General features: G+C 39.7%; 1 protein-coding gene across 5 annotated transcripts in view; it reads right to left on the bottom strand.

Moving 5' to 3' along the window:
* Positions 1-955: 955 nt before the first annotated feature.
* The window catches only part of UPF2 (UPF2 regulator of nonsense mediated mRNA decay), a gene marked incomplete at its 3' end in the record, with an annotated part of 96,569 nt that continues 71,760 nt past the window's right edge, over positions 956-25,764 (bottom strand). For 2 of the 5 annotated variants that reach the window (XM_080918182.1, XM_080918183.1), the window contains exons 16-22: positions 25,191-25,330; positions 19,859-19,960; positions 19,534-19,632; positions 13,772-13,939; positions 9,804-9,945; positions 8,701-8,821; positions 956-2,224 (exon numbers count right to left, since the gene is read on the bottom strand). In XM_080918182.1, coding sequence (XP_080774308.1) covers positions 2,215-2,224; positions 8,701-8,821; positions 9,804-9,945; positions 13,772-13,939; positions 19,534-19,632; positions 19,859-19,960; positions 25,191-25,330 — 782 coding nt within the window. Of the gene's footprint in view, positions 2,225-8,696; positions 8,822-9,803; positions 9,946-13,771; positions 13,940-19,533; positions 19,633-19,858; positions 19,961-25,190; positions 25,331-25,764 lie in introns of those variants that run through there. The other 3 variants (XM_080918184.1, XM_080918185.1, XM_080918186.1) reach the window with 3 other exon arrangements.

The following is a 25,764-nucleotide window of genomic DNA, read 5'->3' as shown; positions in this document are numbered from 1 at the left end:
CAGTGAGAAGCCTCTGCAAAACAAAGGCAGGCCTCCACAGATCCCTGAACATTGCTTTATCTTTACAACAACAGCCCTTTCTTTAAGCAAACTCAAATTATCTTTCATTTTAAATAAATAACATACCTAAGTCTAAATAGCTCAAAGTTAACCCCTGAAATGTAGACTTTAGTTTTTTTTAGATTTATTTTTACTTTATGCATATGGATGTTTTGCTTGCATGGGTATCTGTATACCAGCTGTCCAGTGCTGCCATAGGCTAGGGGTTACCTGATATCCTGGAACTGTTAGCTGCTGAGCACCTTTTAGATGCTGAGACTCGAATCTGGGTCTTCTGGAAGAAAAGCCAATGCTCTTAACCACTGAGCATTCCTCGAGAGTTCAAACACTTTAAGTCACTTCCGATGGGGACCTAGGGCACATTTATTTCTGTCCAGAAGTTTCTCATTCCGGATAGAGATCTTACGTACAGTTGGAGTTGATAGAAAGCCTTGGTCTCTTTACTAGTGGCAAAGTATTCCCAACATTTGAGGGCTTACTTCCTATAGTAAACTGTTTACTGTTAATAATAAAATGCCCCACAATTACTGACCTTGAGTAATTAATTCCCAATTACTAACACTGAAACCTCTCAGGAGAATTCCCGATCTGTTGAATGAATGTTTCTCAGCACACTGATCTTTTCTTTCTAGCTTATTTGGCTGGTAACAGAATAAGTACATACAGCCAAGGCTATGGGGAGACTTTTGTTGTTGTTGTTGTTGTTTTTCCTTTTGCTCACTATATACCTCAGGCTAGCCCTCCAATTTGTGATCCTACCTTAGTAGTGAGTTCTGGGATTAGAGTCATGTACTACCATATCTTTTTTTTTTTTTTTAAATAAAGCATAAAGATGATCCTGGATGATACTAATTGACTCACTGAAAGGTTTCCCAACCAAATAATACAAATCATGCCAAATCCAAATTACAACACTTTATTGCAGCATTGGCAAAGGTCAGATTTCTGAAGCTGGTGAAGATTGGGCAGCATTTCCATGTGAAATGTTACAACTTTACAAGTTTTGTTTCTTATTGAAATCTACATGCAGAAACTGAAACATGGTAAAAGAAAGATGCAAAATAGAAAAAAGATGTAATCAAGTTGTAGCATACAGATGTGTTCTTTAACTAAATTGCTATGCCTATTGGAAAGCAAATGAAAGATACCTATCCTAATAAATTAACAGACTGTCAGAAACAGACTAAGAACCCTCATTTCTACTAGGGGAAGGGGAACAAAATGAAACGAAAACAAAAGCAAAGTAAAAGCTCTACTTGTTTCCATAGCTTGTTTAGACACAGAGGCTGTAAACCCATGAAGGTCAACAAAATACTCTGATCCACTTCTTGTTGTCCTTCCTTCTTCTGTGACATGCTTGCTGGCACGGTTTGTTTTCAATGATACTTACAATGGGCTCAACTATCCCCGTTCTTAGGCTGGTGTCAGACCTTCTAAACCATCTGAATGAATGCTTTGCGTATTAACAGTCTTCACATTTTCTTTCACTCTAATAGGCAATTTTACATCACTGACTCTGATGGTTAAAACAGGTTTTTCTCCCTCATCCCTTGTTCCTCTTGAAACAAACTCCTTAACAAAACCTTTCCTGGTGGCTTATCTGGCATTTGGATATCTTTCATCATTTTGTTGTCCTGCATGTAAGTTTTTACTAGAAGATTTTACTGCTTGCTCTATACTTTTCTACTGTAGTCCTGGAGCCCCCAAATGTATCCTCTTCCAACATGGGATGTTCAATTCAGAGACACTGTAACTTAAATCAAGTTTAAAACTCAAGTTCATTTCCCCCATACCATTCCCATCTCAACCGTTTCTTCTCCGGCTCAGTCACCTCATGGACGCTCTTCTTGGTGTAACTGCTCAGTAGTCAAGTGAACCTTCTCATTTCTTGACTGCCGTTCTCAGGAGAAGATTAACCCTCACGTGATTTCCATTACAAAAGGCCTTTCTGCCTTGTCTGGAAGCGTCGGCTTGTTCCGGTGTTGGCAGAGGCTGGTGTTTCTGCCTCAGGGCCCCAGCCTGTCCCAGGTTTAGATTCTCAACTCTCTAGACCGACATGCTGAGATGTGTCCACTGCTCTCTTTCAATTGCTGGAGGACTCCACTATCCACAACATCAGATACAGGACCTAATGAAATGACACGTGCTGCTGGATCAACGTCTCCTAAAGGTACAAACACGATGGCATTAGGAACTTTGCCACATGGGCAGGAGGGTGTCAATCATCAGCTACCACCATGCACAGTTAGTGCTTCTTGAAGATCCTACATGTTCTCCATTGGAGGCACAGCTCCTACATCTTTCCTTTAGCTAATTTCCTCTCCCGCTCCCCCCCCCCCCCACACTTTGATATGGTCACACACAGCCCAACCTGGCTTTGTACCTACTGTGGAGGTAGCCGAGGATAGTCATAGTCATGAACTGATTTTCCTGTCTTCTGCTCTCAGGTCATCAAATTATGAATAGGAATATGCTGTCATACTTGGCCCTCTACAACTAAATTCTAAGATGCTAAGAAAGCATGGTTTGTGAGTCATTTACTTGTATATCACCATCACTAAAACGTGTATCACTAATATGGTAAAGTCTAACCTCTGAAACACCAGACTATTACCTTATTTGGAAACAGGTGTTGGCAGATGCAATCAATTAAGATGCAGCTATGTCCAGATAGGCTGAACTCCCAACAAGATACTGTTCTGACAGAAATAAGTAAGGACACAGACATGCACACAGGAAGACAAAGACACAGACTATGGTGACGCATCTATACGATATGGGACTGCCAGCAAACTCCTGGAAGCTGGGACCTTGAACATGCTCTTCACGGCTCAGGAGAAATCAGCCCTGCCTTACATTTCTGCTGCTGAAGCCTCTCAGTGTAGTTGAATGAACTGCTATGCTATGGGCTACACTATGGGCTAACAAACAGCAGGTGTGTGTGTGTGTGTAGGGGGGATACCAACACAATTATTCCCTGACAGGAAGAAATCAAGGACACAAGTCTTTCTGAAGTGAATGCAAGCAGCTGTCTGAAACAGAGTAAGTGCAGTGGCTGAGGAGGAAATCTGTATGTAAGTCAGACTTCTAGTAGCGTGCCCCTTGTTATCTCATCGGCAGAGAACTATCCTGAAAAAGTATTTTTAATACATACTTGAGTAATGCTATTCTAGGAAATACGTAACAAAACTAGCAACTGACCTTACAATATTGAAGTTCCCACAGGGGGCGTTGTGGAACAACTCCTAATTCTATACAGAGCCTAGAGTTACAAGAGCTAATAAAGGCCCACCAGAGCCACACATAGGGAAAGTCTGTGTCAAAACCACCATGGCTGGGTTAGCTCTGTGGAAGGGCACACACCTAGTTGGGTTATCTACCCATCAACGTGGGTAGGGAAGACAAGGAAGTTGTGAGCCTGCTGTCCTACAAGAACTAAGAGGACCGCTTTCGTCAGCCTGGACAGTACAGCAAACACCCGGTCTCAAATGCTTTTCAGTAAGTGACCGATACACATCAAAGGTTAGAGCACCGCTAACGCACATGAACCCAGGTATCCGGGTACATCGGTATCCACACTTGCTGAAGATGCCGCAGGTCAGCTTCTCAAGACTAACTGAACTGAAAGCAACTTGCTCTGGACTACAGAAAAATACAGAAAAAAATCTAGAAAATAGTTTTACTTAAAGTGTATTACCTTATTCAAGGTAAAAGCCTGTAATTTTCTAAACAATTCAAGTTTTAATTTACATTCTTATCAACTCTTGATTAAGCCTATCAAATCCCTAGGCAACTATCACAGTAACCAGCTGCAAGTAAATTTCACTTTAACTGACATGTTATGTCATGAATGTTAATAACTGGTTTTAAAAAGAATCCGTCACCTCAAGAATCTATTTGGAAGCAGTTTCTCAGGTGTCTCCCTCCGTCACACAGAAAGCCCCTTACCACAGCACACTTATGACACCTGATGACACCATGTTCTTCTACCAACGCTCTCTTGAAGAGAAAAGCAAAGAAAGTAAATGGAACCCAAACTACCAGAAGATTCCATTCTGTCATTCCTTTTTTCCCCCCAAAAAACTATTTATTCACTTAGAATTTAAATGTTAAAACCAGAGAGTACTTGCTACTCCCAAAGGCTCAACACCTCTTTACATGTTTGCCTTCTCTTTAACATGTACATTTTAAGTGTTTATTACAAAGGGCCTTTAGAAAGACTTCTGTGAATTTTTGTCTGTGTATGTTTTCATATGTACCGTGATCTCATGGAGGTTAGAGGAAGGAAAAGTGTCAGAGCTCCTGGAAATGGAGTTACATATGGTTGTGACTTTCCATGTGGGTACTAGGAACCAAATGTAAGTCCTCAGAAAGAGCAGTAAGTGCCTGTAACCACTGAGCCATCTTTCCAGCCACATGCCCTCCTGTCCCACCCCTTTTGAGATGGTTTGGCATTTGCTATAATGAAGGCCAGGCTTGAACTCACAGAAATAATTCCTGCTTCTGTCTAGATAAATACTAGGATATGTGTGTGCTACCATGACAGGCTCAGAGGGTCATTCTTAATGACAATGGATGTGCTGGCTAGTCTTATGTCACTTTGACACAAACATCAACTGTGAAAATGCCTCCATAAAATCTAGCTGGAAGGCATTTTCCTGATTAGTGGTTAATGGGGGAGGCCCCAACCCACTGTGGGTGGGACCATCTCTGCGCTGGTAGTCATGGGTTCTATAAGAAAGCAGGCTGACATACCACTCCTGGGCATATACCCAAAGGATTCTCCATCCTACCATAAGGATATTTGCTAAAGTATGTTCACAGCAGCTTTATTCACAATAGTCAGAAACTAGAAAACAACCTAGATGTCCCTCAATCGAAGAATGGATTAAAAACAAAGGTGGTACATTTACACAGTCACTTAGCTGTTTAAAAAAAAAAAGTCATGAAAATTACTAGATGGTACTGGGGTGGGGGTAATCAACCTGAGTGAGATAATCCAGACCCAGAAAGATAACAATGGTATATGATCACTTATAAGTGGATATTAGCCATAAAATATAGGACAATCAAGCTACAATCCAGAGACCTAGAAAGGCTAAGTAACAAGGAGAACTTAAGAGGAGATGCAAAAATCTTCCTTGAAAGGGAAAACAGGTTTTTGAGGGTGGAATGGGGGTGGCAAGAGGGATGGGAACAGGAGGAATCAGGTTGGGGGGATGGAGAGAGAAAATACTGAGAGAGATAACTGGGATTAGGGGACATCTTGGGAGTGAGGTAGAAACCCAGAGCAGTGGAAACTCCATGGCATCTATGAAGATGACACTAGTGAGGAACCCTAGCAATGGGGGACATGGAGCCTGAACCTGCCATCCCCTGTAACCAGGCAAAGCCTCAACTGGAACACCAAGCCAGCCACAAGACCTCTGACGTACAGTTTGTCATGTCTGTAGGATGTGCTGGGACTAAAGCCTTGCATAATCATCATTAGTGAGACCAGAGGTACTTCATCCAGATGAAGAGCCTCACAGCCAAATATTAGTTGGAGCTCAGAGAGTCCTTTGGAGGAAGAGGAAGGACAGGAGGATCCAGAGGGATCAAGAACACTACAAAAACATGTCCCATAGAGTTCCCATTGACAGGGACTCTCAGGGAACAGGGTGCCTGTATGGGTCTGACCTATGTCCTCTGAATGCATATTATGTTTGTATAGCTCGGTGTTCTTGTGGATTTCTAATAGTAAAAGCATGGGCTGTCGCTGACTCTACAGCCTCCCTCTGGGACCCTTTTCTTCCTACTGGGTTGACTCATCTAGCCTTGGTGTGAGAATATGTGGTCTTAATATAGCTTGTAATTTGTATTTGGCTGATGTGCCTAGAAGGCTTGTTCTATTCTGTAATATCTGAGAGAAGAATAAATGAGAAAAACAATAGAAGAAAGAAGGCCTCTGCATCAGCTCCTGCCTGCAGGTTCCTGCCCTGACTTCCTTTAGTTATCAACAGCAATGCAGAAGTGTAAGCCATATACACTGTTTCCTCCCAACTTGCTTCTTGGTCATGGTGTTCTGTTGCAGCAAAAGAAGTCCTAACTAAGACGATGGATAAGTGGGGTTTCTTTTTCTTTTTGTTTGTTTGTTTGTTTTGTGGTTTTAGATAAAGCAAGTCAAGAGGTTAGTGGAAGAAAATGAAGTGATTAAACATGGTCTGTAAAAGTCTCTTTGTTCAACAGATGTTTACTCAGCTTCTGACAGATGCCAGGGAGTAGGAGATACAAGATAAAACAGTCCTGCCTCTACAGCAATCTTCTGAGGGAAGAGACAAGCTAACAGGTAATTAAGCAGGAAGTGCTCAGAGTTGTGGCAGCATATCTGTACTGAGGCCAGTCCGAAGAATACCAAGACAGGCCCTAAAGAAGGAACCGAATTACCAGGGGTTGGGGAAAAGCAGAATATGGCTCCAGAATGAGGGAGTTATGAATATGGTTAATTAAGAGCCCAGCTTGGCTGAGAATATGAAAAAGAACATTAAGAAATGTAAACCAAGTTGTGTAATTCAGACTTTATCCTATAAGCTTAGCATGTGGGGCCCCTGAAGGGCTTTAGGCAGAAGGCTTCACAAGGTCATCTCAGAACTTGGTATAATGAACAGAATGATAGGCAGAGTTCACAGAGACTGCAAAGGTGAAGACAGGCTACAGCAGCAATCTGCACGTGATCTTAGCGAGAAGTAACAGTCCCTTGATCTGAATCTTGGCACTGATTGGAAAACATGGGCAAATACAAGAGTTACTCAGTAGAATACTACAGAGAAATTAATTTATTATTTAGACAATTAGAATGGAAGGGAAGAGATCAAACCCAAAACCTCCTTTTCAGTGGGCAGATAAAGGGTCTGACAATGTTTCCATTAGCTAAGCTGGAGAACTCAGTGGGAGAGGGTTTGGGTCAGGGCATCATCATGTGAGATTTGTCTCAGACACACAGTTTAATACACACAGAAACTCAAGTTAAAGGTATTGGTAAGAGATCTTGATAGCAAATGGACCACAACAGGGAGGAATGAACTGTTTACAAAAAATAGAAGGCTAAAAGGAGGCTGAAGACTGAATCCATGGGACAAGGACATCTGTACTGTCTATCCATGCTCATGGAGTTAAGTGGGGCTAGAGAGAAGGTAAAACACCCACCAGCAGTCAGAGAAACTAAACTAAGAGATGGCTACATCAGAAAAACAGAGCCAGGAGTGGTGACACATGCTTTTAATCCCAGTAGTCAGGAAGAAGATGGAAGCTGATCTCTCAGTCCAAATCTACAAAGCTAAATAGTGGGACCCTATCTCCAAAAGGGGGAGCAGAGGGATGGCTCAGTGGTTTAAAGCACCTGCTACTTTTCCAGAGGACTCAGATTTGATTCCTAGCACCCACATGGTGGCTCAGAACTCCAGGTCCAGGGAAGCCAATGCCTCTTCTGACCTCTGCAGGCAACAGGGATGTACATGGCACACAGACATTACATGCAGGCAAAACAATCATACACGGAGAATTAAAAGTGTAAAAAAAATCTCCCAAACCAGAAAACAAAGCTTTCACCATGAGCACAACTCAAGACAGTGTCACGGGGCTGTGAGAGCCCAGTGAAGCTTCAGCGTAAGGACAGGGCTGAGGCACAGCCTTCCTTTGAGGAAAGGAAGGACACACAAGGCTACTTTAAATGGGAACTAGAAGGGAAATGATGAAACAATGCTAACAAAGAATTCTGGAAAGTCTAAGAAAGGCATGCATGCTCATGTATAAGCCCCCCCACCCCCCCACATTCACTTACCTATTTTTCCAGATGTTATTTTTGTTTCTCTCTCTCTCTCTCTCTCTCTCTCTCTCTCTCTCTCTCTCTCTCTCTCTCTCTCTCTCTCCCTCTCCTCTCTCTCTCTAATAAGTGACTAAGCTGAACACTGGTGATGCAGGCCATTAATTTCAGGCAGAGGCCGGCAGATCTGAGATCAAGGCTAGCCTGCTCTATAGACTGAGTTCTAGGGCAGCAAGAGCTACAGAGAAACCCTGTTAGGAGCTCCCCTCTACCTTTCACCTCTAAACCCCTCCCACAAGAACAACAGTAACAACAACAACCAAGAAAACAACAAAAGACTCACAGCCAACAAAAACAACTAGGGCAGAATTAATTTTGAAGCACTCGAAAGTTCACTGAGGGCACTGGCAATGACTTTCTTCTACTTTTTGACAACCCAACATATATAAAAATGATTAAAAGACATTTACTCTGAGTTGATATAGTTTCCGGTATTGACAAAAGTACCTGAGACGTTACCTACCAAATGGAAATGCCAATACTATGGGACATATTAAAATAAAAATACCCTAGTTGTTTGGCCTCTGGTGACAATAAAAGGGGACAAATGTTATCCAGAACACTACAACACATACTTTAAGTTACTTCTAAGAAAGTAATTAATTAGCAGGAAACTAGTAATTCTCATTGTCTCTCAAGCTATTCTGTATTTTAGTAGCAATGTAATGGGCTTCAATAAAATTAAGCTCTATCAGAGTTTAACGGTAAGCTCTCAATTATTGTTCACACAGCATCAGTTCAGAAACACTTGTTAGGAAGAAGCAAGTGAAAGTGTTTACCTCCCACCAGTCTTAAAGATTAGATCTGCATTAGGTGCTCCCTTTGGATGTTGGTAACGAGGCCGCCGCTCACGATTAGTGTTTGCTGGAGCTGGGCGCTGTGCAAGAGACTGCAACATTTCTATGATAGGAGCAAAGAGGAAAATGCTATTAGCTCTTGTAAGTATATACCTCTACAAACCTACAGAACACCAGGGAGGTAAACTTTACTGGTCCTTATATGCAGGTAGCTCTTTCCAAGAAGAACATTATATAAATTATGAAATATTGAAAACATGAAAAAGCAAAGTAACAGGTTGAGAGCTACATTTAAAACTCTCTAGACAACTCAGGGTGCGGCTCCTCCTCCTCCGCAGGCACTCCCCATCCTGCTCTTTCCCAACAGCAACTCTCACTGGTCAGCAAGCCCCAGGGATCTGCCTCCCAATGCTGGGGTCATACACCTGGCTTTCCATGCGAGAGCTGGGAACTCCAACTCAAGTCCTTATGCTTGCATAGTGAACACTTTACAAAGTGAACTTTATAGCCCCAGTTTTCCACATTTTTATTTTTATTTAAGTTGATAAGATTTATTTTTCTATCTGGTTGTTGTGGTACACCCCTTTAACTCCAGCACTTGGGAAGCAGAAGCAGGTGAATCCCTAAGTTGAAGGCCAGCTTGGTCTACAGAGCAAATTCCAACATAGTGCTACACAGAGACACCCTGTCTTGAAAAGCAAAAAGGAAAAAAATTATTATTTTGATTTTTTACATGTGTAGATTATGTGCACGTGCGTACAGACAAAAGCCAGAGGAGTTGGTCCTCCTAGAGTTGGAATTATAGGCAATTTGTGAGCCCCCTGATGTAGTTGAAGGAAATTAAACTCAGGTCCTCTGGAAGAACAGTATGTGTTCTTAACTGATGAGTCAGTCATCTTTCCAGTCCCTCTACATTGTTAATAAGTGATCTTTATCTCCCCCCACTTTCTTTCTTTGAGATAGAGTCTTACTATGTAGCCCAAGCTGTCCTCAACATAAGGTGATCCTCCTGCCTCAGCCGGCAGAGTGATGGCATGTAGGTCTATGGCCTGTGTTACCATTCCTAGCCAGTAATTCTCTTATACCTTGATAATCTTCTTGCTCTTGTCGTTCATTGATGTCTAAGGTGAGCTTTTTCATCCTCATCCTCTCCTCTTGTTCTGCTTGTTGCTGGTTCCAATGATTTGCAGCAAGTTGGGATGACATGGGCACATTGAGAATCTTAAACTGGAGGAAAAACAAAATTAGAATAAAATAGCATAGATGATTAAATAAATGAGTGGATGGGAACTGGAAGGTTAGGGGTTTGAGCGCCCCCATGAACAGCAGTGCTCTGGAAGCATAACCAGAGACAGGACACCTCTCATCCTGTAGACACATTGCATGTGAACAGCAAGATGAAAGCACAGCCCTTCCACGTCTATGTAGGGAAAATCTGACCATCTCCAGTGCTCTGAGCACTTCTTTGTTCTAAAGACAGATGTGACAAGAGGAGGGAGGGTGACGAAACCGACACAGAGATCCAGGTTCCTTTCTCAGAATGCTCATGTTCAGCAGGATGTTTCTAGCTTAGGAATGCACATGGCAGATATTGTATTATAGATTATATTATATATACTATAGATAAGAATCTATAAAATATGGCCCATGGCTCCCTGGAAAATTTTAGGTGAACTATGATAATCAGCTAAGCATTAAACAAAGTGTTTCATAACCTGAGCTCTGTGGCACAACAGTGTGCATGCCTCACACAGGAGGCTCACCCGTGACTGGATCAGGCGAAAAGGCAAGGTTCTGAGAGCTGTGCTCAGCATCCCAGTTCCTACTAAAGCTTAACATTACACAAGATCTGACTCATTGCCGCCTGAATTGAAAATGTGGTTCTCTATATTCCTTCAATGCCCTTTATCAGCCTTCCCTCACGACGGACATCAGTCGGCATTCCTTTCAGACTCAGTAACATGAGCACCATACACACAAGTCAGACATATCAAATGTACATCCCACTAATATATTGTTTTTATGACATCAGGTAATATTTCACATATCAAAACAAAATACATTAAGTTAAACTAAGTAATTTTCTAACCCAGCATGAGAGGGCACGATAAAGAAGTAAAAACCCTATCTCATTTTAAAAAATTTTTATTTAATTCATTTTTAAAAAAACCCACCTGATTTCTAAATATAAACACACACCAGCATCATAATCCTTGTTTAGGAGGCTGGTTCTCTTAGGTGTTATACTTCCTGGTCTCAAGCACTTAAAAATATATGGAAATAACTAGAAGAAAATGGTTTAACAAAAATACTAGAACAAGGTAGCCAATAAGGAACATAACAGAGGTAATTTTTTGATCATTATAAGATCCTTTTCTTTATTACATTTAGATATTCAGCAAAATAGTACCATTTTTCTCTTTGTTACATTCCTGTGATAAAATCTGAAATGTCTTCTCAAGTTCAGTTATGATAAACCTAATTATCTGGACTGTATACTAACAAAACAGTAGGAAGTATTATAAAGAAATTTTCACATTGAATTTGTTCTCAAAATGTATTTAGTATTTGTAAAACTAAAATTATCTTTATTACATTTTATGACCTCTAAGAAGCTGTGCTTGTAGGAAGGGAAAAAGTGTGTGCTGGATCCCTAAGAACCTCCTGATTGTATCACAGTGATCTCTCTAACCCCGACTTCGTATTTTTAAAAAGAGAATATGCTGAACTATGTAACAGAGCTGTATGTTAAGTGTTTCACTTTACTTAAATTTACTAGCATATAAATGTAAAACGTCATTGCCCCATCCACTTCACTGATCCAGTTTCCCCGCTGTTAACTGTCAGTGTAAGTTTTCTCTAGACACAGAGATCTTTCACTGAAGTAGAGAATCAAACATTCCTATACACCAATACATTTCACACTTGTAGAAAAGTCACTGCACCAGAAGGCCAACTGCCAAAAGCTAAATTAAAAAAATTGATGACAAAGCATTATTATGTATACCTGGATATAACAAAGAGGAAAACTAGTGTTGTATAGCTTTTATTCAGAAGAGATATTATTAAGCTTCCTTTAAGTTAATAAAACTAGAATCCAAGATACATTGGTAATACATGCAGTAATGGGAACCAAAAAACAATTATAGTTGCTAAATACTGCCCTTTACTGCCCCCCCCACCCCGTGCCATGTGCACAGTATAAATATGAAAGACTAGCAGGGAGGCAAGCTGGGCCTAGGGAAAAAGGGACAGAAAGGCAGACATCTAAGACCAGGTGCTATTCACCAGGAGCTAGCCCTGCTAATCTTTCAGGGATTCTTGCTCACCATTATCCTCTTCATAAGATCTTTCAGCCCTCACCTCCAGGAAGACCTTCAATTGCTTTTAGTGTATGTGTGTGTGTTGAATACGCACTGCCCCTGCACCCACAGAGCCATCTCACTATGCTGGTCTCAGTACTTTGACTACAGATTCTTCTTTCAGGCACAGATAGCAATCTGTTGTGGTTGATATGCAGATGAGGGCAGGCAGGAGATGAGGCAAGACCTGTGATTGGGCAGTGAAAAAGATAGGCAGGGATAGGGTTTTGGAAAGGAGAAGAGAAGCTAAGAGAGAAGAGGATAAAGATAACCCATCTCCTGGTGACTCTAAATTGCCACAGGTAGTTATGAATATCTTAAAAGAGATGGATTATTACAGGATAATGTGTCTTATCTAGATGGGCAGATTATATCATATCAATTGACTCTGAGTTTACTGTGTGGACATTTTGTGGAGTGAGAATTTACTGATATAAATCTGATTGATAAATTACAGACCTCTAAAGTTTTGATTTTACCGGATTGCTGGAAATGTAAGTAGAGTTGGCTGCAGAGAGCAGGAAGAGGGCAGCTAGTCTTGGGGGTAGAGAGACCATCCGTGGTATCGTGGCGTGGTAGCATGGCACAGCACTGTGTAACAGTATGTCGCTCCTTTTATTATTTAACAACTAACGGCCTGACTGTGTCTGCAGGCACAGCTTCCCTTCCTGCCTGTTCCTACGCCTTTCACTTGCTTTATGTCCCCCATCTTCCCAAGCTGACACTGAATTCCTTTACTAAACCAGAATGAAAACTCCAAGAGAGAAATTGCTTAACTTATGCTCTACATAAAGGACATGAACACAAGCCAAATGGTCGTGTGAATAACATGTAAACTACCTAATGAGACCTACCTGTGACAGATACCTTATTCCCTAAAAGCTGGTATTTCTTTCATTCTAACGCATACCATTATTTTATATATCATTAAAACAAAAATGTTAATTATAACATGAATTAATTTAGAAATGAACCTGGTATTGGAAATGATAAAACATAAAAATAGAACTGATACATGTGTACACAGGAGCTGTTTCTGATCGCTGGCCTTGATCCTTGTATACCAAGTCTTATCTTAGTGGGAGATAGGACCCACGAGGACAGCTTAGATATTCCAACGGTTATGTCACCTATAGTCCTAGGACAAGGGCACATGCATATGCGTACTACTGCATAGCTGATGCTCAGTAAACATATGCTAAATGAACACATGAATCCCTAAAGTAATGGCTTAGTAGTTAGAGAAATGATTTTGAGGGGCCATATGTTAACATACAGTAAAAAAAGAAAGGATAAATAAGAATGTAAGAGAAGGTCTGGGGCCAGATAACTGATTTAAAAGAAAATTGAAATTAGCACTCATACTTCTTGGTATATGTTGGTCCATATCTTCTTCTCCCTCATTCCATGCTGAGCTTCCTTATACAGTTTTCTATTTAAAGTCAAGGAATTGATATCTTCTTACAAATATATACATACTTAGAACTTAAGAGTCTTTCCCACTAACACACATTCAGACTTCAAGTCAGTCAATGCATTGTCCCACACACATCATGGGATATTTCAACCACTGAATATTCAAAGTTTTCATCTCTTTGAAGGAAAACAGTGACTTGGAATTTACTGAACAAAGTAAATTCTCATACCTGATAACCAACAATTAACTGTACTACACAGGGAACATATCTTACCTGCTGTTTGTTGCCTTTTCTTGTTAACATGACAAATGGCATCGTGTCTGCAGACTCTGTCTCTCCTTCCCCACCACCAAGTGGGGGCCCTTTCCTCAGCTGGCTTTTGAGATGCAAAGGAATAGCAACATCAAGTTGGTGCACTTTAACAGATTCACCACTTCGCTGCTTCAAGACAGAAATGTAAAAAGTATATAAATGTTCTGAAGCACACATGGAAAAATATAAAAATACCCCCCAAACAATTCATTCTACACAGTAGTTCTTAAAATACAATCTTAAGATTCAGAGACTGGAAAACACAAAACAAAGAAATGTTTCTCCTTACTGCCTAAAAAGCCTTTGAGTCTGACCTACAAGGAACCCTGTGGTTTGGCTTCTGTTTACTGCACCAGCCTCCATAGGCACACAACACAGTGGGTCACACAGATGGGTTTTTTCCCCCTCTCATGGTGAATAGCAGCCTTCGTAATTACCAGAGACTCTCAGGGTCTGTGGAGTCTGACTCTTCCACGCTTATCACCCCCTACACACACACACACAGAGGTGGTGGGGGATTGATTTAGTGTATCTTCAGGAAGCTCATAAACTTTCAATGAGACATATACATATGCTATAATAATACATCAGGTGTCCCCTGTAGGAAGTATGACCAACTGGGAGAAGGCAAATGCAGGGATTTCACGAAAGACTGAACAGAAACGGGCTGTATGAGAACATTAAAGACTTAGTGTAACTTCTAAGCAGCTGTATGAGAACATTAAAGACTTAGTGTAACTTCTAAGCAAATGGTAAAACAGCAGTTTTGGGAATTCAGAAAAAATTAGGAAGAACAGATGTAGAAGTAGGGCCTGAGGGGATGTCATCAGGTGGGTATCCTACATTCGTACTAACAACAACTGTCTACATCCTAATGAACACAGCCGACTGACACCGCTGAGGTCTCAAATTGCTTTTCTAACATGAAAATCATCTTCTATAGAGTCAAGAGACTTGCCCATCAAGCAAAATTACCCTTTTATTGGTTTTTGTTTTCTAGTTACAATTCATCAGAATTGGCCTGAAGTAGTTTCAGATTAGATTTATAAGGATCTTTAACTTAAAAAGTGAAAAGTGTTTTGATAAGTAACTATTGACCTACAAATTATTTTTAAATTATTAATGATTAGAAAATTAACATATTCTTTGCAACGTCTTTAAATACAAAAGTGTACTAGTGTCTGTACTAATTCCCCTATTCTCTCTATGCCTTAGCCTAAGATGCAATCATTGTTACTGATGGATTGTTTTCCCAGTTCCCCTTACATATGTCAACATATACAAATAATCAAACTACTATTTCCAAGCAAACTGTCCTATACTAAACATACAAAATTAATTTGCAGCGTCAGACATTGAGTTTGTAGTTTGAATGTGTCCAAGATAACGTCTCGCCACAGACCAGTGTTCCGAGTCCTATTATTATGGTTATTATTATTGTTGTTGTTGACACCTCACTAAGCTGCCTATGGCAGCCCTGAACTCATTCTGTAGTTCACATAGACCTCAGCTTTGTGATCCATGTGCTTCAGCTTTCTGAGTAGTGGGGATTATAGGTATGGCACACATTCTTCTTTCCAATCCTATTTTTGGGCATCTTTCTATTTGAACATATACACAAGAGGTGGGCAGCAGATATAAATGCATGCATATCTCCTTATCTGATTCTTCACTGATAGATAACTAACATTTATCACTGACAGATAACCCAAGGCTTTATATTTACTTTGCATGGTTTTTCCCTAGGGGAGTGATAAGGAGTGTGGGACATGTGCTCCAGTGTGACACAGGTCAGAGGACACTTGTAATGGTTGGCTTACTCCTTCCACCATGTAGGTCCTGGGGAGGAATCCAGATCATCAAGCTTGGCAGCAGTGCTTTTATCTGCTAGGCCATCTCACAGGCCCTACAGTGCTCGAGACATTGCTGGATCAAGAGGATATTAATCTTCTAATGGAGTCATAATCTGAGGGCATCATTGAGAAGTAATGCAAACTTAGGAAGTGAAACCTTGCTATGGCTTCAGTATGAAATATCCTTTATAGATTCACATTAAAAGGAGTCTCCAGGTTGGGTGCGGGCACTAGTGTATGTCTTTAACCCAAACACTAAGGAGGCAAAGACAGGCAGATCCTTAGGAGCTCAAAGACAGTCTGGTCTGTAGAGCAAGTTCCAGGCCAGATCAGTCAGGCTGCACATTGAAACTGTCTCAAAAAAAAGAAACAAAACAAAACAAGTTCAGCCCCCAGCTAGGAGTGCTACTTTGGGAAGTGTTTGGGAACTAGGAGGAGGAAGCCATTCTGGAGAAAACCCTCTGGAGAGTCCTGGCCCCTCTTGTCTCTCTCCTTCCCAGCCTCTATGAGATACACATTCTTTATCATACACTCTTATTACCATCCCTCAGGCATAAAGCAATGATGGGCCAAAGGACATCTTTCTTCCCTAGAAGTTGTTCTCTACAGTGTCACAGCAACAGGTCTAACAAACACAAATCTGCCTGCAGGCCCATCTAGGGGCATGGATGTTCTCAGGAATGTGTTTTGTCCCTGGCCCCTTTCTATCTCCTTGGAGTGATAGCTTCCTACACTACACACTTAATTCATGATGCTTCTGTGCTGCTGTGTAACAGACTGAAACCAAGACACAATAAATTCTTCTTCCATTAAACTATTTCTTTCAGGCATCTGTCACAGTGACAGAAGATCAAACTCTCAATCTAGTCAAGCACTCCATGAACCCAGTCCATTCCACCAACTGAAAAGCTCTCACATGTCTGTTTCCTGTTACTGTGCCTGACAGATCACCACCCCACCTGCCAATTTCCAAAACAGCCGCCAGTCCCGCCCCTATTAGAACTAGTTTCACATGGGACTTGCTCTTCCAAGGCTTCCCATTACAGTTCTCTATTCTTGCTACCATTTGCCTGTAGATTATGTTCACTGAGGTTACGTCTCCATTTAGCTTTCAAAGGCAAGGAATTTTCTGTCTTAAGATCTCTGAAATGTTCTAATTAAAAAAATAGAACATTGATTTTGGGCTGGAGAGATGGCTCAGCAGTTAAGAGCACTGACTGCTTTTCCCAAGGTCCTGAGTTCAAATCCCAGCAACCACATGGTGGCTCACAACCATCTGTAAGGAGATCTGATGTCCTCTTCTGGTGTGTGTCTGAAGACAGCTACAGTGTATGCATATAAAATAAAGAAATGAATGAATCTTTATGTGTGTGGGTATTTTGCCTGCATGTATATATCTCTGCATTACTTTTATGCCTGGTTCCTGTGGAGGCATCGGATCCCCGGAATCTGGCGTTACAGATAGTTGTGACCACCATGTGGGTGGTTAGAACTGAATTCATGTCAATTCTAACAGAAAGAGCAGCCAGTGCTCTTAACCACCCGGCCTTCTTACCAGTCCACTTCTAAATTTAAACAGCTCCATTTAACCAGCTCCATTTAAAATGTGTGCTATTAGAAATGTCTTTTTCACCAACCCATCTAAAGAAGGATCTTCCCTTTCTATAAACCAAGACATGGTAGTTTTAAGATATCTATCCTCTCTTAAGAATAAGAACATCTGTCTTGTTGACTACCGATGCCTCACCTTTTGTACAATGTTAGTCACATACCAGCTTCTCAATAATTATTAAATGGTTACTGACTCCATAAGCTTCTTTATGAAAACTGTTTTATTTATCTTCTAGAAAAATTACAATTATTAATTATGCTTTATTTGACTTGCCTCTAAAATGACCTGAGACTTCCTTCATAAATTAAGGGCTTTTGGGCTAATTATGGAAGCATACACATGTAATTTAAGTACATGGGAGGCTGAGGCAGGAAGAATTTGAGGTCAGTCTGGGGTAATTATCAAGTTTAAGGCCAGCCTCAGCTACCTAATGGGACCTTGCCTTAAAAAAATAAACCAAAACATCAACCAGAGAGACACTGAAGGTTTCTGTGACAACCTGCTTCGCTCAAAAATAAACAGTCCAGATAGGAAACTATTAAAGAGAGTCCTTAAAAACAACTGTGATAAAGACACTGCGGTGCTCCTTACTGTTGAAGGGTTGGGGAAGCTCAGTTTTCTTTATGGGACTAGCCACTGGGAGTCTGACCATGTTCTAATAAGGATATGGGCAACACAAATGGAACTTGGTGATATGTTTTTGTTTTTTACAGAAGAGGGGGCACACAAAGGTGGGAAGGTGGACCTGGAAGGAACAGAAAGCAAGTATGTTCAGGGTAAATTGTATGAAAGTCTCAAATAACTAATAAAAATGTTATGATGAAAGAAAAAAACCCAACCAAATTAAAAAAAAACCCACAAATATTTATATTAGAGTATTTAGCTATATAAAAAATACTTAATATCAGAAAAAAGATGCAAATTGGTCTAAGGCATTCTAAATTTAACAACACTAGGAAAAATGATAAATACTTTGGGGAGAGATGAAGAAGGAAGTATGTTGAACCCTTTAGTAAGTTGGTCAATAGTAAAAATCTAGTATTCCTTCTGTAAATGACTTAATTGACTTAATATCTTAAACAAGCCAAAATCAAGACACCACCTTGCTCTATAGCTACTCCCTAGTTCTTTTCCCTTTCCAGTAAACACTGATCAATAATTATCTATACTAAACATTTTCACTCTTTCCCTTCAACCTCACTTACCCCAATGCTTGCTCTTCAACAACTCTATGTTCTGACAAAAGCATGTTAAGTCATTAAAGGGGATATCAGTAATTTAATAAGCAGAAGTAAACAACCCAAAGAACATAATCATTCCAGATGACTGTGGTATTTTAGTGAGTGCCAAATGGATGATTAGGGATGCAGTTCAATCCCCAGCCAGCACGCATGTGGTTTTGGGTTTGATCTCCAGCACCACATACCACAACAAACAATTATACGGAGTTTTCATAAAATTCTTGTTTATTTAGCTGGGTGTGGTGGCATATGCATTTAATCCCAGAATTCGGGAGGCAGAGGCAGGTAATCTCTGAGTTCGAAGCCAGCCTGGTCTACAGAGTGAGGTCCAGCACTGCCAGGGCTACACAGTGAGACTGTGTTTCCTGCCCTCCCCCCACTCTACTAATTAATGCTGTGAACACAAAGATTTATTTTATTTGTAGTTTTGTGTCTGCATGTAGTATGTGGGTTACATGCACAGGCGTGCAAGTGCCCAGAGACCAGGGCTTCATACCCCGGGCTGGAATCACAGGCACCTGTTAGCTGTTCAACACTGGTGCCAGGAAACAAGTTGAGTAAGGGTAGTGCATGCTCTTAAAAATGATCGCTCCATGGGGGCTGGAGAGATGTCTCAGAGGTTAAGAGCACTGACTGCTCTTCCAGAGGTTCTGAGTTCAAATCCAAGCAACCACATGGTGGTTCACAATCATCTATAATGAGATCTGATGCCCTCTTCTGGAGTGTCTGAGGACAGTGTACTTATACATACTAAATCAATCAATCAATCAATCAATCAATCAATCAATCAATCAATCTTAAAAAAAAAAAGATCGCTCTCGCCTTATAATAGCTACATTTATTCTCATTCTCTCTCAAGAACTGCTAATCAGAATGTGGAACACAGGACAAACTGTCAGTCACATCTGTACATTAGGGAAATATGCTAGAGGATTGTCTGCTTAAGTAAGAGATCCTCCTATTAATCAGAATCTTGTGGCTACTATGTTCTGTGTCCACAAGAGTGAGATTTCATACCTGAAGGTTTTCTAGCATCATTTTGTCCAGAGCTTGAATGAAGTCCTCATCTTCTACACAAGGAACATGCTTCAGTCCACCTCCCTTAATCATCACCTCCTTATCAAAGAAAAAAGACAACTCACTTCACTGTAATGTTTCACAGGTCAGAGCCTTTTCGTACCGTGATAAGGTCAACATAATCAAACAATAAAGGTTAAAGGAACTTGTTACCCAAGGGAAAACTCAAAGGGACTTCCCAAAAAAGCAAAAAAGTCAGTGACTAAAATCCAAATATTCAAAACCACTACACAATTTGAAAAAAACAAAACCCCGTCATACATACAGCGTTCTCTTCATCAGTCTCATTCTCCTTGTTGGAATCTGTGAGGTAATCTGTATTCTCCTCTTCCTCCTCCTCTCCCTCCTCCTCCTCTTCAGAACCCTCCTGAAATGAGCATCAACAGACAATTCAAACCATTGAGTAGGAAACGTTACATGCCTTACAAAGATATGTAGTTTACTCACTCCTAGCTTCCTTTTGGAGTCTGTTTAAAAATAATGACAGGACAGGTCAGAAGGCAACATTTCCTCCATGCCAGAAGCTAAACACTAATCACAGGTCCGACAGCATATAAAACTTCTGCATTGGCATAAATTATATGAGAAAGGAGTTTCCTGAACCTTTAGTATGTCTCTCCTCTAAGAAAATTACTCATGGTAGTTTTTAAAATATTCATCTAATCCTACAAAGTTCAAACTTAATACCCCTAGTTAAAAACCATGATAGAGCACTAAGTTTTACATGATGCTTTAGTGTAGAAATGTCCTTTTGTCCCTTACCGTTCCTAGTTTACATTAAGAACAAAATAGAAATTCAATCTGCAGTTCATAGCTTTAAGTGGGTCTATGGACCTACTGCCTCTAAACAGACACCTCACTTTACTGCCAGACATGAAATTCATTCTGATCTTCAGCTTCCATAAATGAGTGAACACATGTGCTAGTTTTCCTGTGCCTGGCTTACCCCACTTAACACAATGCCCTCCAGTTCCATTCATGTAAGTGACAAGACAGCATTTTCTTTCTTTTTTTGTTTTTAAGATTTATTTATTATATATAAGTACACTGTAGCTGTCTCCAGACACACCAGAAGAGGGCATGAGATCTCATTACAGTTGGTTGTGAGCCACCATATGCTTGCTGGGATTTTAACCCACTGTGACCTCTGGGAGAGTAGTCAGTGCTCTAACCCACTGAGCCATCTCTCCAGCCTGACAGCATTTTCATATGGGAGAATTAACATTTCATAGTGTAAGCATACCACATTTTTATTTAAACCAAAGAAATCATCAACGTTTGAGGAGACAGACTTGATAATTACTAATCTGATCACTACACAGCGTATCTAGGGATCAAAGATCATACATTCTATAAATATGGTAAATAAGGTGTCAATAAGTTTTAAGTCCACTATGCTAAACTTAGCTGCTTCTCACTATACCAAGATAAGTGAGAAATACTCTCTAAGACAAATGACTTGAATTTGTATTACTGTTGGCTATGTGTATGTGGAAAATATTTCCAAGTTCCAAAAGTATACTCCTAAACAAACATCTGTAAGATTTCACAAGGAATACTAGGATCATGGAGTACTCATGTCAAGACTGGTACAAGGACTCTAAGGGAGTAAATCATCTCCAAATCATTTACAATGCCTAACACAATATAAGTGCTACACAACACTGTTAGGGTATAACTAAATAGGTCTTCATATGCTTGGTATAAATGTATTATTCCCTTGAGTGTTTTTTAATGCATAAATAGTTGAATGCATAGATGAAGAGGGCCAACTGAACAGAATGCGCTCATTTTCACAAATAAAATATTTAACAGAAATGCATCTGTCCTGATCTCTCTATATACTAACATAATAATGGGTAAAATTAATACACCACAAAACCTGAGCTGGCTAAGGCAAGCAGGAGAGGCAATGTAACAATAATAACAAAACAAATGACCATGTTGTATCCTGGCTCTGCTACTACAGAGTGTGGGCAAATTACTTAACCTATGCGTAACTTAAGCTTCTCACTAACATCAACTGTGTTCACAGGAAATTGTCATATACACAGAGCACCTATGATAGTGAAAAGAATAGTAAGTGTTCAGTAAATAACTATTATTGCTATTGTAACAGTGAGTCATACTTTCTTTTGATAAATTACATGTTGCAGAAAATTATGTTTTTAAAAGATTTATCTATTTTATGTACATGAGTACACTGTAGCTGTTTTCAGACACACAGAAGAGGGCATCAGATTCCATTATAGATGGTTGTGAACTACCATGTGGCTGCTGGGAATTGAACTCAGGACCTCTGGAAAAGTAGTCAGTGCTCTTAACCACTGAGCCCTTTCTACAGCCCTGAAGATTATGTTTTAATAGACTATCTGCTTGATCTCCAACAGTTATTTGAGTTTTACACTGATACTTAAGAGAAAATATCCTGGTTGGGAGTTGCTAAGACATATAAAAGAACCAATATGGGGCTGAAGAGATGGCTCAGTGGTTAGGAGCACTTACTGTTCTTGCAGAGATCCTGGTTCAGTTCCTAGAACCCACATGATGGCTCACATTGGTCTGTAGGTCCACACTGAAAAGGCCCCGGTGCCCTCCTTTTATAGCACTGCACATACATGGTGTGCATGTATATGTAAAACACTCATACACATAAAAAAATCTTAAAAAAAAACAAGCTGAAATTACTGTAGCTCTGTGGGGACAGGCACTAAGAGCTGAGCACAAGGCTATATGCGTGTTAGATTCTCTACCACTGAGCTAAACCCATATGATGCCCACTGTTCCTAGTGAGTTGAATTCTTATCTTTTCTTTCTCCACTGGAGTAAACAGTAGAATACTCCTCCCCATGTTCAACTTCACAACACATCTTTCTTCTTCAACAATTTCCTTACTTCTGTTTGGAGGACAGCTGCCCCCCCCACACACACAGTGATGTTGGAGGTGAAGAGAAGCATCCCTATCTTATTCTTGTCAAAGTTAGCACACGATTTTCACACAGCTACTCAATCCCTCCAACTATTTGCTTTTCTCCCTAGCAGAGATGTGTCATGTGCAATGGTTCCTTCTCTGACCTGAAGCACAAGTAAGTTTAAAATAAGCCCTTCCAAATACAAAGTTCAATACTGAAAGCAAAGAAATGCATTTAAAAAGAAAAATATACCTCAAATTCTTCACAAGAAAGTTATTTCATATTTACTGAAGATGTTAGATTCATTAGACGTTGTTCATCTAATTAGCACCATTAAAAAACTCAAAGACAATTATTAGTCTCAAAATCTAAAAGGAATTGCTGTCTCATTTCCTTTGTTATATAAAGTACTTAGCAAGCCAATTAAATTTATATTTCAGAATTTTTCTACAGCAATTTTACTTTGAAAATGAATCAACATATAGCTCATCTATTATGCTAAAACCAATTATGGAAAACATGCTCCAGTTCTCAATTGTTATTTATCTATTTTAAGGGAGCTGTAAGGTTCTAAAGAAAACGTAGCAGCACATAAATATTTAAAAGCACATTCCTGCTGCCTAGAAATACTAGCCAATTATGGAAGCAGAGTACTGATTCCTCTGCTTTTCCCAATCATTCACTTCTAACTAAATGACTTGGGTAGTTAAATCACGAGTTATCTGTTAGCAGCTAGAAAATCTACAGGCTTAAAGAAAACATGGTCTTACAGATTTTCACTTACATCTGTAGAAAAATCTTAATTACCTTAAATTGCTGGGTCCTTTCCCTTTAATTCTAGATAGAGCTCTAAAAATACCTATTTTATGACTCTAAGAACAATTAATATTCTTTTGAACACTAAATGATACATTCTCTAAATATCTAGGTTCCATATACTCAAACCAAAATTTACAACTTAAATTCCCCCAAATACTTAAGTATTAATTAAAAGGGTTTTTCAGTGTTTAATGAAAATCATACTTCTAAGCTATCACACTATCCTAATTGCTTTAAGCACACAACACAAAAAGCCATATATACTAAATCATAATGATTTTATAACTGGGATGTATAAAGAGCCAGGGAATAACTTCAATTTCTGAATTAAATTTTACCCTCACTGTTATTCTACCTTACACTTATCCTACTTATAACAAAATGGTCTTATTTTTAATTATATATACACTAATGATTTATTTATGTATGACCATTTTTCTGTATGCATGTGAACTACGTGTGTGCCTAGTGCCTGGGGACAGAGTGTGCTGTAACCCTGGAACTCACAGTTGTTAGCTATCTATAATGTGGGTACTGGGAATTAAACCTGGGTCCTCTATAAATAGAGTAATAAGTTCATAACCACTGAACAATTTCTCCAGTTCCTACTTTTTAAAAAATTTATTTATCTATGTATATGAGTGGTCTATCTTCTTCCTGCATGACAGACGAGGACATCATATCCCATTATAGATGATTGTGAGCCACCATGTAGCTGCTGAAAATTGAGCTCAGGACCTCTGGAAGAACAACCAATGCTCTTAACCACTGAGTCATCTCTCCAGTACCCACCTTCTGAGAACTGAGCTCAGGTCCTCTGCCAAGAGCAGTATGTGCTTCTAATTACTAGATCCTAACCTTTTATTGTTTATTTGCGACAGGGTCTTTCACTAGCCTGGGACTCATCAAGTAGGCGGGGCTAGCTGGGCCATTTGCCCCAGGGATTCATTTGTCTTCATTCACCAGATCTATAACGACAAGCAATTAACATCTTGCCTGGCCTCTTTTGTTTTAAGATAGAGTCTCTATATCAGCCTAGCAGTTCTAGAACTGACTGAATAGACTAGGCTGGCCTTGATCTCACAGATATCCATCTACCTCTGCCTTCCAAGTACTGGTATTAAGGGCATGTGCCACCGTGCCTAGTTTGCTTGTTTTTAATTTAAATTCTGTGGATTAAATGGAGGTCCTTCTGCTTGCATTCAAGCATATCACAAAGTAAGCTATCTCTCCAGGTCCCAAGAAAACATTTTCAGTGGATCATAAATAGCAGGGAAGCAATTTCAAATAGTTTGGCCTAAGAGCACAATACCAAAAGGGCAATTAATTATGTACACAATGAATCTCAAATTTCAGAGCTACTACAGTTGGTAAAAATAAAGCAAAGTGTATGATGATTTAGACAATAAAATAATTTTTAGGACTGTAAAGCCCAAAGATTGCCCATATTCAACAGTAAGATTAAGATAGACGATCAAAACAGTATTTTTGTCAAACTGCTAACAGATAAAAATGCTATGATCAATCTAGTTCTGGTGTCTATAAAAACCCTTAATTAAAGAGTGTTATAACAGAAATGTTACTAGTCACATTCTCAGTAATAAAAGTAAGGAGATCTTTGGGAATTAAAAAAAAAACTTCACTCAGGCTGGAGAGAAGCACAGCACGAGAAAACACTTACCACGAAGCCTAATGTCCTAAGTGCAATGCCCAGGACCTGAGAAAACTCATCCTGAAAACTGGTTCCTGAGCTCAGGGTGTGTATGTACAAACAAATGTAATAGGCTTTAAGAACCATACTTACTCAATGGCAGTACTTTTCCTCACATATGCCTACAGTTGTTTGTTAGAAATGTGAGGACTTACTTCTTCTTCCGGTTCATTCACTTCACTTTCATTTCCAGACTGCTCCTCTGTCTCAGCTCCTCCTTCCTCTTCCTCTTCATCATCGTCAAGATTTTCCCCTTCTGTCATAGAATCTTTGGAATCTTTGTCATTTACTAGACCTTGAAAAGAGGATGAAAGTGAAAAAAAATACACTTAGAAAGATAAATGTTACCCTATGGTTTTTATATCACTTCACTTAAAAACTATAAAGTAACTTAACAGCCATTTTCTAAGAACAATAATAAATGGTCATAATTGAAAGTAATTGTGGGAAACATGGGAAAAGGATACATTTCTTATCCACTGGAATATTAAAAAAATATGTATGCACACATATGCCTTTTCCCTTTTTCTTACAGCTCCAAATACTTTAAAGATTATCCGTGTAAACTTAATCTCAGATGAATAAAGACAAAAGATAGCCACATATGTCAGTCTCAGACATATATATAAAAAATAGACCCATGTCATATTCTATGAATATTTGAACATCTAAAAACACAAAATAAATACATAAAAATATCACGTTAGCAGAGAAATTACACTGGCCATC

The sequence above is a fragment of the Micromys minutus genome, assembly GCF_963924665.1.
Source record: "Micromys minutus genome assembly, chromosome: 6".
In the NCBI taxonomy this organism is placed as follows: Eukaryota; Metazoa; Chordata; class Mammalia; order Rodentia; family Muridae; genus Micromys; species Micromys minutus.
This window is presented reverse-complemented; position numbering and strand designations above follow the sequence as displayed.